The 14,991-nt window shown below is 36.5% G+C and overlaps 2 protein-coding genes across 2 annotated transcripts in view; one reads left to right on the top strand and one right to left on the bottom strand.

Annotated features, from left to right (window-relative positions):
• Positions 1 to 14,991, bottom strand: part of MS3_00008946 (uncharacterized protein) — a 69,017-nt gene that overhangs the window by 36,575 nt on the left and 17,451 nt on the right. Inside the window, exons 10-13 of the mRNA XM_051217287.1 lie at positions 14,233 to 14,325; positions 9,604 to 9,688; positions 5,098 to 5,486; positions 3,028 to 3,241 (exon numbers count right to left, since the gene is read on the bottom strand). Of these exons, the coding sequence (XP_051064668.1) occupies positions 3,028 to 3,241; positions 5,098 to 5,486; positions 9,604 to 9,688; positions 14,233 to 14,325 (781 nt within the window). The remainder of the gene's footprint in view (positions 1 to 3,027; positions 3,242 to 5,097; positions 5,487 to 9,603; positions 9,689 to 14,232; positions 14,326 to 14,991) is intronic.
• MS3_00008947 (uncharacterized protein) lies at positions 11,261 to 12,694 on the top strand. The gene has a single exon (XM_051217288.1). It carries the CDS (start codon positions 11,579 to 11,581, stop codon positions 12,362 to 12,364), a length of 786 nt encoding a protein of 261 aa, XP_051064669.1. The 5' UTR covers positions 11,261 to 11,578; the 3' UTR covers positions 12,365 to 12,694.

The raw sequence follows: 14,991 nt of genomic DNA, 5'->3' as shown, positions 1-14,991 counted from the left end.
ATGGTTCTCAGATTTTAGTGAGATGTTCTGTAATTGTGTTCAAATGCATTCGGTTGCCCTACTGGTGTTCTTGTTCATTACAGTAGAATAATGATGGTTAAAAAGTTCTGATAACAATAAACCATATATATTGTGGTTAACAGCAATGTACAAACCAGCTATCGGGTGAAGAGGAAATTAGGAATAGATGTTGGAACATATATTATGGAAATCATTAAACTGCATTAAACGTGGCAAGCACTAAATTGGAAGCGGAGAAGACGAAGGTCAAAGAACACATTACATCGAAAAATAGAGACAGATCTGAAAAGGATGAATAACAACTGGAAAGAAGAAGGAAGGATTACCGAGGACAGGGTTGGGGGAGAATGCTTGTGGGCACAGTTGATTGATCACTGGGTCGTGATCAATGTCATGTGTGTCAAGTCCTTGTTAGTGCAGATAGAATGCTTGTGGGCAGCCTATGCTCCTCCACGAGAAGTACCAGGCGAAAGTAAGTAACGATAACGTAATCACTGTCACTTAAGTGCGTTGGCATGTAACACTTTCAGTCATGAGTACAGAATAATACATAATTATAGACTTAATTTTAGGCTAAAACGTTTACTACCTTTGTGTTTTCTATCCTTTCAGTTGAATTTCTCTAGACTGAACTTATTCATTTCAGATAGTCATTGATAAGTTTAACTAGTTACAGTGATATTTTAAAATGATATTTGAACTTAATATGCAACAAATCTGCATGGGAAAATAATAAATGTCATTGGAATGCACGTGCATCCAATTGATGCACCCTAAAATCTCATGTCTTGAAATCTAAGGGAATTCACAAACGTTCACTATTAATCGGCCCCCACATGCTTTGGTACGGTAGAGGGTCGAAAAACTCTACTCTCCCTCTCGAAATCCTCTCACATGGTCGCGCGTATACAGCCATTTCCACAGAAGTCCTACTCACTGCCTTCTCGCGGCATTACTGTTGCTTACTAAATCGAAAGGACGAAAAGTGAATGTCTTGCGCTTTAACCGAGTTGGTGGACATGGATCGTTCATTTAGGGGAGTTGGAAAACCCTGATTCCAAACCAATGGTACACATGGGTCCCAGGATCCTGAGGAGACAAATGACGTATGAACCAATAATTGGTCACCGACTACCATGAGACTGTATCTTCTTACGTTGCTCCACCACCATGTGGATTAGACCTTTATGTCGAAGGCTTCATGTGTAGCCTCCTGAGAAAACCACATGCTTTGGTTTGGGCATCTGGGCAGTATTACAGCCCACACGTAGATCAAGTAACTTATGTGGAGCATATGTATTTAGTGCCTTCTTGTATCAGTATTTATGTGTTCAAACAAATAAATAAATAAGTACACCAATAATCGGTGACAAATAATGCCTCAAAATAAAGAAATGAGTTAGAGATCTGTAGTGTCAGTTATTATGTCAAGCCCACATACCTTATTCTACCTTTCGGACAGCCCATTCTATTCATTCTACTTGAATCACATTCTGACCTTGTTAACTATTCGCTTATCACTCTTGCCTGTTTTTATATGAGCGCGAAGGTGAGTGTACATTTCTTATCCCATCACTCATCACACGTCTGTAACTTACTTTTGTGTAACTATAATTATTGATTAACGCTTGGTTAAATGGGAGTTGGCTTACCAGCCATCTTCACTCTGAGTCGTTTCTCTTCTCTCTACTCCATTCGCTTTATATACAAAATATGTGTATTCAGAAGTCCATTCTCGTTATTCGACTTATTTAAATCCGTTATTGACTAACGCGATTTAAGTCGATGAATATATATACGAGGGTAGGCGATAACAAACGTACATACGATCTCCTTGGTGTCAGATCCACGGGCTTCCATAAAAGATCAATACTTAATGCTAACTTTGTAAGACAGATTAAAACAATGAAGTGTAGATATTCAATAAATCATGTTATTTAATATTTCAGTTTTCCTTCGAGTTTCACATATATATGTATATTCCCTGATCAACTAGATAGGCCATTATAGTCCCTTTAACGTATATCCTCATACAAATATACTATTGGATAGATACTACTGAATATTAATCAGTATAATGTTGTATTGTAGTCATGATCAATTAGGTATTTACTAATTATTGAAGCACAACATATTAGAAGCTTCATATCAAACTTGTCCTCTAACCCTTCTTAGGTCTTTAATTTAAACCTCATCCCTTAGTAGAATCAGAAATTAGTTTATATCATTACTGACTTATTGTTGTGTACAAATAAAAAAAGTGATCATGAATGATGCAGAATTAACCTACAAATTGAACTATCAGATAGATTAGTATTCATGAAAAGTTGATTGGTAAGACTATCATTTATGGACGATCTTTGAGCGATGCTAAACTGACGTTGAGAGTGTTCACCTAATAACTATGACCAAATGAGGGTTATAACTTAGTGTTGAGGAATTCGAATTATGATTTACAGTTGATGATTAAGGATTAGGAATTAGATTTAAGGGTTTTCATCACGAACTGATATCAGCTATAATGCCAAGACTATTTAGCCAAACGGTTGAGTGAATTTTGTGCCGAAATCCGAGACTTGTTATCTTATACCTGATTGATTCGTCCATAAATTATTGTCTCGCCCACGGTCCATTGGACTAAGTGCCTTATCTTTCTTTCGCCATTAATTAGTTGCACTCATTGGATATCTAATATAGGATCCTACTTTATCGCTCTAAGTTCCTCCTTTGCAACTACAATTCTTCTTAATCCCAAGAACTTAAACATTTCCTCGAGACTGTTTACAATGTCTATTTTAGAATCAGCATAGAGCACCAGTCATCTTTGAAACTGCAACTTTTACTGATTATCAATAAAAAACAATCTTGACAATCTTGATTGTAGTTACATTTCTAAGATGGTAGCAAAATAAGTTCACTTCTAATAATGTTTCATAAACATCACTGTCTATTCTTCCTTACCCATACACTGTATATCCAAAAGCATTAACATATAGTATCACTTACTTGTATTAAATTTAACAATTTAGCATCCATTGTATTATTCGGATCAAGTATTGAAGTGCTATAAACTTGTTTATTATCATCTTTACTTGTATCGTTTAAGAATAATGGATTGGATTGAAATAACTGTGTTGGTTGTAAATAGGATGTAGTTGGATAAATTAATGATTGCAAGTCTGTAACATGTCTTTTCATTGATCCTTGAGGATACAGAGATCTGTTTAAAAATGCAAGTTATAAAACCTTTATAAATGATACAACTTTTTCGAATCACTTACTTACTTACGCCTGTTACTCCTCGTGAAGGAGCATAGGCCGCTCATCAGCATTCTCCATCCAACCCTGTCCTGGGCAATCCTTTCCTGCTCCTTCCATTTGTAATCCATTCTTTTCATATTTCCTTCTATTTCCCGACGTAATGTGTTCTTTGGCCTTCTTCTTTTCCTCTTCCCTTCAGGATTCCAAGTCAGGGCTTGCCTCGTGATGCAGTATGATGATTTGCGTAATGTATGTCCTATCCACTTCCATAGTGTTTTCCTAATTTCCTCTTCAGCTCTAAGCTGGTTCGTTCTCTCCCAGAGAAGGCTGTTGATGATGGTATCCGGTCAATGGATGTTGAGTATCTTGTGTAGAAAACCATTTATAACTACTTGCACCTTCTTGATGGTGGTTGTTGTAGTTTTCTAAGTTTCAGCTCCGTACCACAGACCTGTCTTGACGCTCGTATTGAAGTTTCTTTGTTTGATATTGGCTGATAGACAGTTGTTTTGAGTTGCATAAGTTCTTTAATTGTAGGAATGCGGCCTTTGCTTTGTCAATCCTCGCCTTTACATCTGCATCTGGACCTCCTTGATGATCGATGATGCTTCTCAGGTATGTAAAGGATTCTACATCTTCTATAGTTTCACCATCAAGTGTGATTGGACTGCTGTTCTCCGTTTTGAATTTGAGGATCTTGGTTTTCCCCTTGTTTATGTTGAGGCCTACTGATGCAGAGACTACTGCTACACTGGCTGTCTTTTTTTTCAAACAGTTCAGTAGTAATATCTCAGACTGTGAATTAAATGTTTCATTGATTAAAAATTAGACCGAATAAGTCACTGAAAAGAATAATGTGTAAAATTCAACTTGAAATAGACAATAAACGGACTTCCAAAGTTGTATTTTGCTGAACAGTAAGAAGAATCTAATGCATTCTCTATCTATGAGAGTTAAAATAATTAAAAGAGAGGATATAGTTGACGATGAATGAAATTGAATCAGAAAAACACCTATGAATCTTGGCTTCCCTCCCAGATTCATTGATAGCATCCGGGAACGAAAGTAATAAGTTGAAACACTCTAACAGTACCAAAAAAAAGCTTTGTTGACTGGAACGTTGAATTCAAAGAGGGTATGAATGCAGAGATCCCAAAAACACTGATTATTGAAATCGTTGAGAAAGATATTCTATTCAACTCTAGGAGATATTTGACCATATAATGTTTCAACAAAGCTCTAAGCTTTGAGTCATTTCAAAATGCATTTATCAGTATGCTTGTTCCTATGAAGCATGTTATGTGTGAAAAGTACAAAGTATGCTCTTTACAAGTGCTAACCGAAATACAACCCAGCCTTATTATCTAAATATGAATGTGAATCAGTTCCATTGGTAAACATTTTGAAGATGCCACAGGTATTCGGAGTTTGACAACGCTTTAACTAGTAACACCTAATATGAATTATACCCACCAAGTGAAATCAAAGGACAGAAGTGAGGAGGTTCGAAGATATACTTGATAGGCTATCAATATATCGAGGATCGTCTGATCTAATCTGACTAGCGATTGCAGTAGATGTTGAGCACGGTGTTCTAACTCGTGATCTGGTGCGGATGCATGACCGAGCACCTTCAGCTAGGTGAGTCCATTAAAACTAATGTGGTCAGCATCCAATGTCGAAAACTTACGGAGCTATTTGTTTTGGGGATTTATTTACCGCTACAATTTTGGTCAATTTTAATTATCTCTCACCGTCAGAAGTTTCATCTTAAATAATCATTTCTTTATAAATGAAACATTTAAAATAACTAACCTATCTTGATATCCAATACATGCTTCAATATCCATATCATTAATCAATGATGAATTGATAGATATCCATTTAGTTGTAGCAAATAATGTTCCAGTTGTTGGTATATATACCATTTTCTCACCAGAACCATCTAAATCTTCTAACAGAATCTTTGGTTGTCTACCAACAAACGACGATGATGATGATAAACTAGATTGTTTTTGATTTGATTTACTTTGATCAAGTTTAAACGATGATCCAGTTGTTACAATGAATCGTAAATGTTGTAAATCTAATTCAGATGATCTATTCATTTGTTGTATAGATGTATTTTGTATATCTGCATAATTTGGCAATCCAATATGAAATTCTGCTATTTGATGTGAAGTCCAACCATGTTTCTCAAATAACTAATCAATTGTTAAATGAAGCATTATATTCATTACAATAATGGAATAAAATCGTGTTATACTTTAAAGAAATATCAATATTTTTCAATAATTGAGATCATGAGTCAATTGAAGTTAGATCACCATAGAAAACCTGGAAGTACTTGACGACCGTTTCATCCTAATGTGGGACTCCTCAGTGGCAGTGCGCATCCACGATCCCGCCCCACGAAACTTGAACCCATGACATATCAGTCTCGTACGCGAGCGCTTAATCACTAGATAACTGAGCTGGCCGGCATCCAACGGTGTTAATGTTTAACTTTAACTAGTCCACGAAATTGAGCGACACATCCACCACTGTTTTCAGTGAGTTACTATCTCACAGCAGACCCAGTTGAACTCTACTGGTCACTGCTTCTCATTAGAACTCCAGGATATACCTTTTGAAGACCGTTACTAGTGAGCATATGTTGATTAATATCAGAAGGGGCTTTTTGTGGATATTATAGTAATTTTAATAGTTAAGATCACGAGTCAATTGAAGCTAGACCACCATGGAAAACCTGGAATTACGGGACGGCCGTTTCGTCCTAATGTGGGACTCATCAACTGTCAGATAGTAACTCAATAACGAAGAAAATGGTGGATGTGTCGCTCAACTTCATGGATTAGTTAAAGTTAGATATTAAAACTATTGGATGCCGGCCAGCTCAATAGTCTAGAGGTTAAACTTTCGTGTGCGAGACCGATAGGTCCCGGGTTTGAATCTCGTGAGGTGGGATCGTGGATGCGTACTGCCACGGAGGAGTCCCACAATAGAACGAAACAGCTGTCCAATGCTTCCAGGTGTTCTTCGGTGGTCTAGCTTCAATTGACTCATGATCTCAACTATTAAAATTACTATAATATCCACAAAAACCCCTTCTGATATTAATATTTTTATCGAAAAGTGCTACTGGTTGATTGTATTTATAATAAATGACGTCAAAGATGACAAACGGTCAGCGACTGATACATTGTTGAATAGGCCTCGACCAAAATTAAGTAACCATCCAATATATCTTGGTATGTAGTAGTTCTCCAGTTGATGTCCTTGTCGAACTTTAAATCTACTATTAAAATGATTTTACTTCCTGTCTTTTCCTGATGTCACTCAAAAAAAACAAGGAAATCCGGAGAGCAATGAACAATAATGTGGTCTCAGTCTGGGAGTATCTAACAGTGAACACTCAACGCACCCCATGCAACTAAACAAAGGGTCTCCAAGTTTCATATCAAACTAGCTATCTTTGATTGCTAGGTTTGTATTTTTAACAGCTGTCAATACATTATAAATCGAAGTCCTTATGTAGTATAGTCTCCTAGTTCTTGACTAAATAACTATTTGGTTAACTCTATGAGCGATAATTTTGCGCTAGAACTTCGAGAATTTCTATGCATAGCCAGATATTCAAGGGGATACGATTGTTGTTTGGTCTGATCTTAGTCAGACAATCATTAAAGACTGGGAATCACTTGATAGCCATTCGGTCTTCATCACCGTGTGATGTAAAATTACAAAACTCAATAATTCTCACAGTCACCAGCAGTAAAATAAACCTGAGTCTGTTCAACAAAAAGAAACCAAATAAAATTTACAGAAAACCTGCAAACATACAAATTAGAACAAGCCAATGTTTATCAATGTAGAGTCACAGTAATAACCATGTTCAAGTCTCTAGACAATAAACATAGAAGACTAGAAATGAATTGCGTGGATAAGTAACAAATTCAAGTGTTACCAGGCTGAAATTACTGTACGCAACAACCAATCAGCTGTAAGTAGTATATAACCTGGCATATATGTGTGTCTCTTCAAGTTGTCGTAGGATATCAACACAGTGAAATGAAATTATCAAGATATATGTCATAGTAACAGAAATCTTAATGGTATAAGTGATGTGGCTAGCAGTGGAATTTAGAACACACATTTCGGCTTACTTGCGACTTGTTAGCTGGATGAACCACAGGATTTAAGCACGTCCTGGATTCCAACGCTAGCCACATTCCACCTGCCCTATATCATATAGTGTCACAATGGTTATATTGAGGCAATCTCCACATGATGCCTATATGCTAACCAAAATTGGTCAAATTTCAGTCAAAAATATATTAATAATATTCCGTTTCCCTTCAGAAGTCGAAGTTAATGATTGTCTCGTGATGAAGTTTGATGATTTCCTCAATATGTATGTATATCAACCTACAACATATTTTCCTAATATCTTTTCAATTTCTTTTTCGCTCAATTCGTTCCTTCTTTGTTTAACAAATGGCAAAATGGGAATATTCACTATATTTTCCTAATATTCTCAATAGCTGGAAGCTGGTTTGTTCTCTCGCACAGTAGGTTGTTGCTGATGGTATCCAACCAGTAGACATTGAGTATCTTGTGTAGACCATTGTTGATAAATACGTGTACTTCTTTGATGATGATTGCAATTTTTCTCCAAATTTCAGCTTTTTAGAGTAGAACTGTCGTATTGAAGATTCTGACTTCGATGTTGGCTTACAGACATTTATTTTGAGTTCAACACGTTCTTCAATTGTAGGAATGCTGTCCTTGCTTTGCCAATCCTCCTTGTTCATCGATTATGCTTGTCCATGTACGTGAACGTTTCTACATCAGTCAGAGCTTCTCCATCAAGTATGATTGGGTTGGTGTTCTCCATGTTGTATATGAGGATCTTGAATTTTCCCTTGTATATGTTGAAACCCAATGATGCGGAGGTTTCAACTACAGTAGTTTTCTTGACCTGCATTTGCCCGTGCATATAGGATAGAAAGACTAAGTCGTCTGCGAAGTCTATATCGTCTAGTTGCATCCAACATGTCTATTGTATTTCGTTCTCCTCCCATAAGTGGAGGTCTTCATAATCCGGTCAACCACCAGAAGAAATAGAAAGGAGGGAGTAATCAGTCTGTCTGACTCCGGTCCTCGCCTGGAATGCTTCTGTCTGCTGTCCTCCATGCACAACTTTGCACTATAGTCCGTCGTATGAATTCCGGATGATATTGACAATTTTCTCAGGTACTCCATAGTTTCAAAGAAGTCTCCATAATGTTCTCCTATCCACGATATCAAATGCCTTCTCACAATCAAGAAAGTTGATATATAGTGACAGGTTCCAATTAATTACCAAGTAAAGCGAAGTCAAACTTTAAAAAATGTGGTTGTTAAGTTTGTCTTACATTGTTTCTACTCGCTCCCTTTTCACTCCTTTGTATATTGTTTTATACTACTTATTTACATTCAGTAAGCAGTTGTATTCCCAACAAGTTTTACACTTATGTTATCACGCAAGTTATAGTGTAGTATTCTGGGATGTTCACATATACTTATAACGTTTATTGTACTTTTCATTGTGTTTATCATTATAATAACTGCACCTTAATCGCTATAGCCGTTATCCACAGTTTTGTGCATTTGTTTAAGCGCAACACTTTCCATATTGTTTTGCTCTTGGTTCGAGTTTCGGTTGCTCATAAACTGTTATCAAATTTAGACACAGTTATCAGCTGTCCTTTGTACTATCGTATGTTATAATTATTCTTTAGGTTAGTGTTACAGGAAGCCTTTTTATTTTCATACTTGAAGGACGCGTTTTAATGTCCCAGACACCTCACAAGTTGAGGTTTGTAACAAAATTTTGTGTATTATTCAATAAAGAACCGCTGTTGTAGACAAATAGTTGTTTTGAAAACTTCGATTTTGCGCGTATCTCGATCGGGTGACTTGGACGCTTCGATAGACCTCACAGTGGTGAACATTACATTTTCTTCATTAGCTTCAACATAATGTTAAGTATTATCTAATTCTGAAGAATCCATTGAATAGTTATCATGTGAGTCTAGATGTGTCATGGAAACCATTTAGTTTATAGTTTATCAAAGACTAACTTTAAAATCGATAAATAATGTTAACAATAGAAATCATTCTCGATGAACCTATTCAGGATCAATCTAAACTAGAAATGATCTCTCATATATATCATGAATCAACTCTAACCCTAACATAAACAGCAAATGAAAATTCATACAAAATCACAATAAGAAGAATTAGTAACAAATGGTTATAAGTTAATATTAAACTAACTTTGGCTACAATAGATTCTGGTTGATTACGTATTTGTATAGGTAGAATCCAATTGAAATTAAGTGTAAAGTTATGAGTTAATAATCTAAAAATTAAGAAAAGAATGATGTTTATGATCAGAATAGGGGTTTATGGAAATTCTAGTAATTATAGTAAGTGAATTCATGAGTTGATCTATGTTAAGGCAACCGTTAGAAACGTAAAATCACTGAATGATCGTTTTATTGTAGTGTGGAACTCTTCAGCAGTACATATCCGCGATCCTACATATTCGACTCGAACCCACGAATTTTGGTCTCGCAGGTTTAATGTCTATCTTTTATCGATACATGAATAGCTTATGAATTCAACTATTAAAAATGTTGCTTAATCAGGTAAATATGAGTTACTCAAATGGAAATTAGTAGTATATTACATAATGTTGAAAAAATCAATTATGATAAACACGCAATCAATTTTGTATTATATGCAAAACTAGAAAAAATGAATGTCAGTTATCACTCATTTCACAATTTATTTATTATTTGTTTAAAGATGTAAACATTGATACAAGGAGACACCAAATAGATATGAGCCACACAAAGCATTCGACTTGTGTGAGGGCTGAGATACTGTCCTCGTGCCCGAACCGAAGTAGGTGGTTTTCTAAGGGAGCCAGCCACACCTAGAATCTTTGACCTAAAGGTCTGATCCACAAGGCAATAGAGAAACGTCAGGTGATGCAGTCTCATGATAGTCGGTAACTAACGATTTTTTCCCTCAGGATCCTGGAGCCTATGCGCGCCACTGGTTTGGAATCCAGGCTTTCCAACTTCCCTAGTTGGATCCTCCACATCCACTAATCCAGCTTAAGAACCGGACATTCACTTTTCATCCTTTCGATTTCGTAAACAAAAGTAATGCCGCGAGAAGGTAGTGAGTAGGACTTCTTTGGCAGTGGTTGTATGCACGTGGCTATGTAAGAGCATTTCAAGAGGGAGAGCAGACTCTCTCCACTCTCGGCCATACCAGGGCATTTGTAGGGCTAAATGAAGTGATTAGTTAAGACCTTAAGCTGTTTTATATATCATTATTTTTTGAAAATGACATGATGTTTAAAGTGAAACTGCACAGAATCTTGACTTCGTATGAAATAGATTCCATGATAAAAATAATGGGATGAGAATACTGTCCTATTTTTATATGGATTCATGTATTTATTTTTAAGTCACTTTGTATTTGAGAGATGGTAATAATACCCAACTGCCCAAATAATGGTAGGTAAAGCAGGTTGCTAAGTTAGCATCATGTGGATAAAAGTCAGATATTTTAGTGATTAAGCTACTATTCCATCAATCCTATTCACTTTATTCGAAACAAATTTTAAACCGGGTCAAATGATTAAACTGTATTTATTTAATAGTTGAGATCATGAGTCATGTGATATGCGCCACATAAATCATTCGATTTGTGTGAGGGCTGTGTATTGGGGACGATAGATCCCCAAAACTCAAATTTTGTAATTTACTTATCGATTAAATGTGCAGATAGGTCAATTGATGAACTATCGATTAAATGTTCAAATAGCAGTCAATTGTTGATTAATGTTCAAAAATCTTCCATGACAATATCGATTGTAAATATTTGTATAAATACGCTTGACTTGTATGCTTGATCTGATCTGCCTGCCTGACTTGTTATCTGCTGTTGTCTGTAGAATACACTTTCTACACCTTACCCAGACTTCTTGATCGAGTTAGCAGAGTTGGGGACAACGGACCAGAATAGACTATTGAGTCTCTGAATCCTTGATCCGATCGATAAGTCACTGTCATATAATCGGCAGTCCCTTTGAGGCATAACAATTGGCGACGGGGTAAAAAAAAAGAACAATCCAAAGTCAGCCTTCAGCACCCAGATTTGTCATCAGTGTCCTTCAGCAACATTGGTCATTAATCAAACAGTAATTTTCATTACCGGTGCTGAATAAAAAAAAATGACTCTCCCTTCCGATCGAGTACAGCTGCTATTTGAAAGAAAGTTGGAGTTTTTAGTCAAATTACGCACGCAGCTGTTAAATCACTCATGCTTTGGAGATGCAACGGAAGTGGATGGATTGATCTCTCAACTGCACACAGAGCTGGAAAATGATTGCAGCCCCAATGAATCCCCGATAAACCGTATTTCAAACGGTACAACAGTCACTCAAGATTCGCCCAGTGGTCCAGTCCTCTCCATTCCAGAAACATGCCCGGTAATGGACTCAAAGTCCATTATCCCCAAAACAGCATGTGCAGACGGTGACTTATCCAGCTCACAAACACACTCCCTGGTAAATGCTCATAGAATTGTCGCAATAACCACCCATGAAACAGAAAACAAATCGAGCAGTATACTGAATACAACTGCTTCAAATGGTTCTCATCAGTCTGCGACAGATGTTTTTGACAAATCTTATTATCAAGATTCTCTTTTACCAGAAAATATGTCAGATGCATCAAATGATGATCAAAAACTTAATACAATTTTGATAGATGCTAATTACCTTGATGATCCATTATCTACAAATAAGATTCCAAATAAATTTGGTCACAATATTTCAGAAGAATTAAACTTCGAACACCTCATATCAAGTGTCGTTCAGCCTCAAGACTTAGTCACTTTCAGTCAATTCTCTGTTCAGTGCGATAAATATGTCTTAAATAAATTCAAGTTAATTATAACGTGGGCATATGAAGATCCAACACTGTTTCGTGGGGGAGGATGGACCTGGAAAACTTAAAATCCGGATATCAACTCCGGATCTTCTAAAAAGGGGAGGAGTGTTGGGGACGATAGATCCCCAAAACTCAAATTTTGTAATTTACTTATCGATTAAATGTGCAGATAGGTCAATTGATGAACTATCGATTAAATGTACAAATAGGTCAATTGATGAACTATCGATTAAATGTTCAGATAGCAGTCAATTGTTGATTAATGTTCAAAAATCTTCCATGACAATATCGATTGTAAATATTTGTATAAATACGCTTGACTTGTATGCTTGATCTGATCTGCCTGCCTGACTTGTTATCTGCTGTTGTCTGTAGAATACACTTTCTACACCTTACCCAGACTTCTTGATCGAGTTAGCAGAGTTGGGGACAACGGACCAGAATAGGCTATCGAGTCGCTGAATCATTGATCCTTCGTTCGTTTGAGTAAGACGCATCAGTAATCGCATTCAAGCAATAACGAAGCATAACACTGTGATACTGCCCGGGTGCCCAAACTGAAGTAGGTGGTTTTATTAGGGGGTCTTCGACCTGAAGGTTTGATCCACAACGCAGTGGAGCATCGTAAGGAGAAGCAGTCACATGGTAGCCGGTGACCAACGATTGGTTCATACGTCGTTTGTTTCTTCAGGATATTGGAGTTTATGTGCACCATTGGTTTGGAATCCGGTTAAAGCGCCAAACATTCGCTTTTCGTCCTCTCAATTTCGTAAAGAACACCCCCGCCACGAGAAGGCATTGAGTAGGACTTCCCTGGCAGAGGCTGTATACGCGTGGCCGTGTGAGAGCATTTCGAAAGGGATGGCGGGCCCACTCCACTCTCGGCCATACCAGGGCGTTTGGGGGCTCATCAATAGCAAACAATATAGCTATTTTGTGTTTCCAGATTTTTGATGGCTTGTGATCTTATAAGTAAAGTTCATCACTCATACTAATAATATGATTTTCACTAAGATTTAATTATCTTTGAATAATGAAGACAGTTGGAGACTGTTGGTCGGCGGCCTATGCTCCGCTGGGAGTAAAAGGCGTAGCGTAAGTAAGTAAGCAAGTAATGAACAAAGTTCATTTCATACCACTTTGAACATCTATAAGATCAGCCATTGATTTCAAACAAAACATCTTATACATTAGAGGTAGTATTACTTCACTACGATATGAACTTGGTTAGTTTCATTGTACTTATGCAAGTCATTTGCAAAGTACAGTTTCATGTATTCAAATCGGAATTAAACTATGTTATTTAGAGAGGAATAGAAGTATTATGCTTAATCAAATGAGGATTAAATATATGATCTATTAATTTAAAGCCAATTGCTTTAAGAATCATTACATCGATTAGGAATTCTCTTTTCATTAAATGGATATCAGATCATGGAATCTGATATACATCTAGAACAAAATTACCTTGAGCTCAACAAAATGCACATTTGGATACGTTAATATACAAATGGCAGCAAAATCCAACCTAAGGCCTTCATGTGGTGCTGCTGGATAGTGAGGGCAACCCTGTTAGCCAAATTAAGCGATCGCAGAATTTGTCCGTTAACTACTGTGAAAATAGACCATACATACCAAAGGCAATTAAAATCGCAAACTTCTTTACTTATTCTTTAGGTGCGATACCATTATACATGAAGAGACCCGTTGGGCCACTGTCTCCACGAAATCTCATTCACGCGGTAGGTTTGTTAGCCTCGAAAAAAAAACAGAACCCATTCCTGAAGGACCACTAGATCTCTTCAGTAGGCTCCCACAGTTGCTTCTAGCTGGAACACTGCACCATATTTATAATACATATGCATCAAAATATGATAACATTTATATTGATTTATAAATCAAACTAATAAACAATCAATGATACACAACTTACTGTGGTTGACTAGTTTCAACTAATTTACGATTATAATACAATTTGATAAAATAAGTATATTCAAGTAATTTTAAACGACGATTAATTTCAGTTCTAATTAGAAAAACCAAAAAGAACAAGTCAAGGGAATTGAAAATGAAACATAAGTGATCTTAAAATAAACGATGAGATTATAATTTCTAGACAAACCAATCAGATTTAAAGAAGCAGATCTTGAACTTTGTCATAAAAATTCATTTATCCATTTCACTGAATACCATTTTGACATTTTAGCTGATGTCAACTTGTGATGGAAACCTTAAATCTAGTTTCTAATCTTAATCATCAACTTTATATTATAATTCTAATTCCTCACACTGGTTTGTAATCCTCATTTAACCCTAGCAAGTCTAAATGACTCGACATTGAGTGCATTATATTGAAATAATATGGTGATTAGAGGCAGTCAACAGGAAACTTTGAACCTAAATTTCGTACTACTTGGCACTTGTCAACAAGATATACCTATAATCTTGAGGGAACTGATGCTCCCTGACGGATTCAATCTTGTCTCACCCAGTTTCACAGTCAGAGACGTTACCACAGGTACAAATAGTACGAAACCGAGGTCCAAAGTTTCCTGTTGACTGCCTCTTACCACCATCTTATCTCAATATAGTGCACTCAATGTCGAGTCACTTAGACTAGTGACCACAGTACAACTTGGAAATAGGATTCTATTCGCACTAAGAAGGACCTGGTATACATGACATTGATCAT

Source organism: Schistosoma haematobium, chromosome 5, assembly GCF_000699445.3.
Source record: "Schistosoma haematobium chromosome 5, whole genome shotgun sequence".
Classification (NCBI taxonomy): domain Eukaryota; kingdom Metazoa; phylum Platyhelminthes; class Trematoda; order Strigeidida; family Schistosomatidae; genus Schistosoma; species Schistosoma haematobium.
Note: the sequence above shows the minus strand (reverse complement) of the source record. Positions and strands in the feature narration are given on the sequence as shown.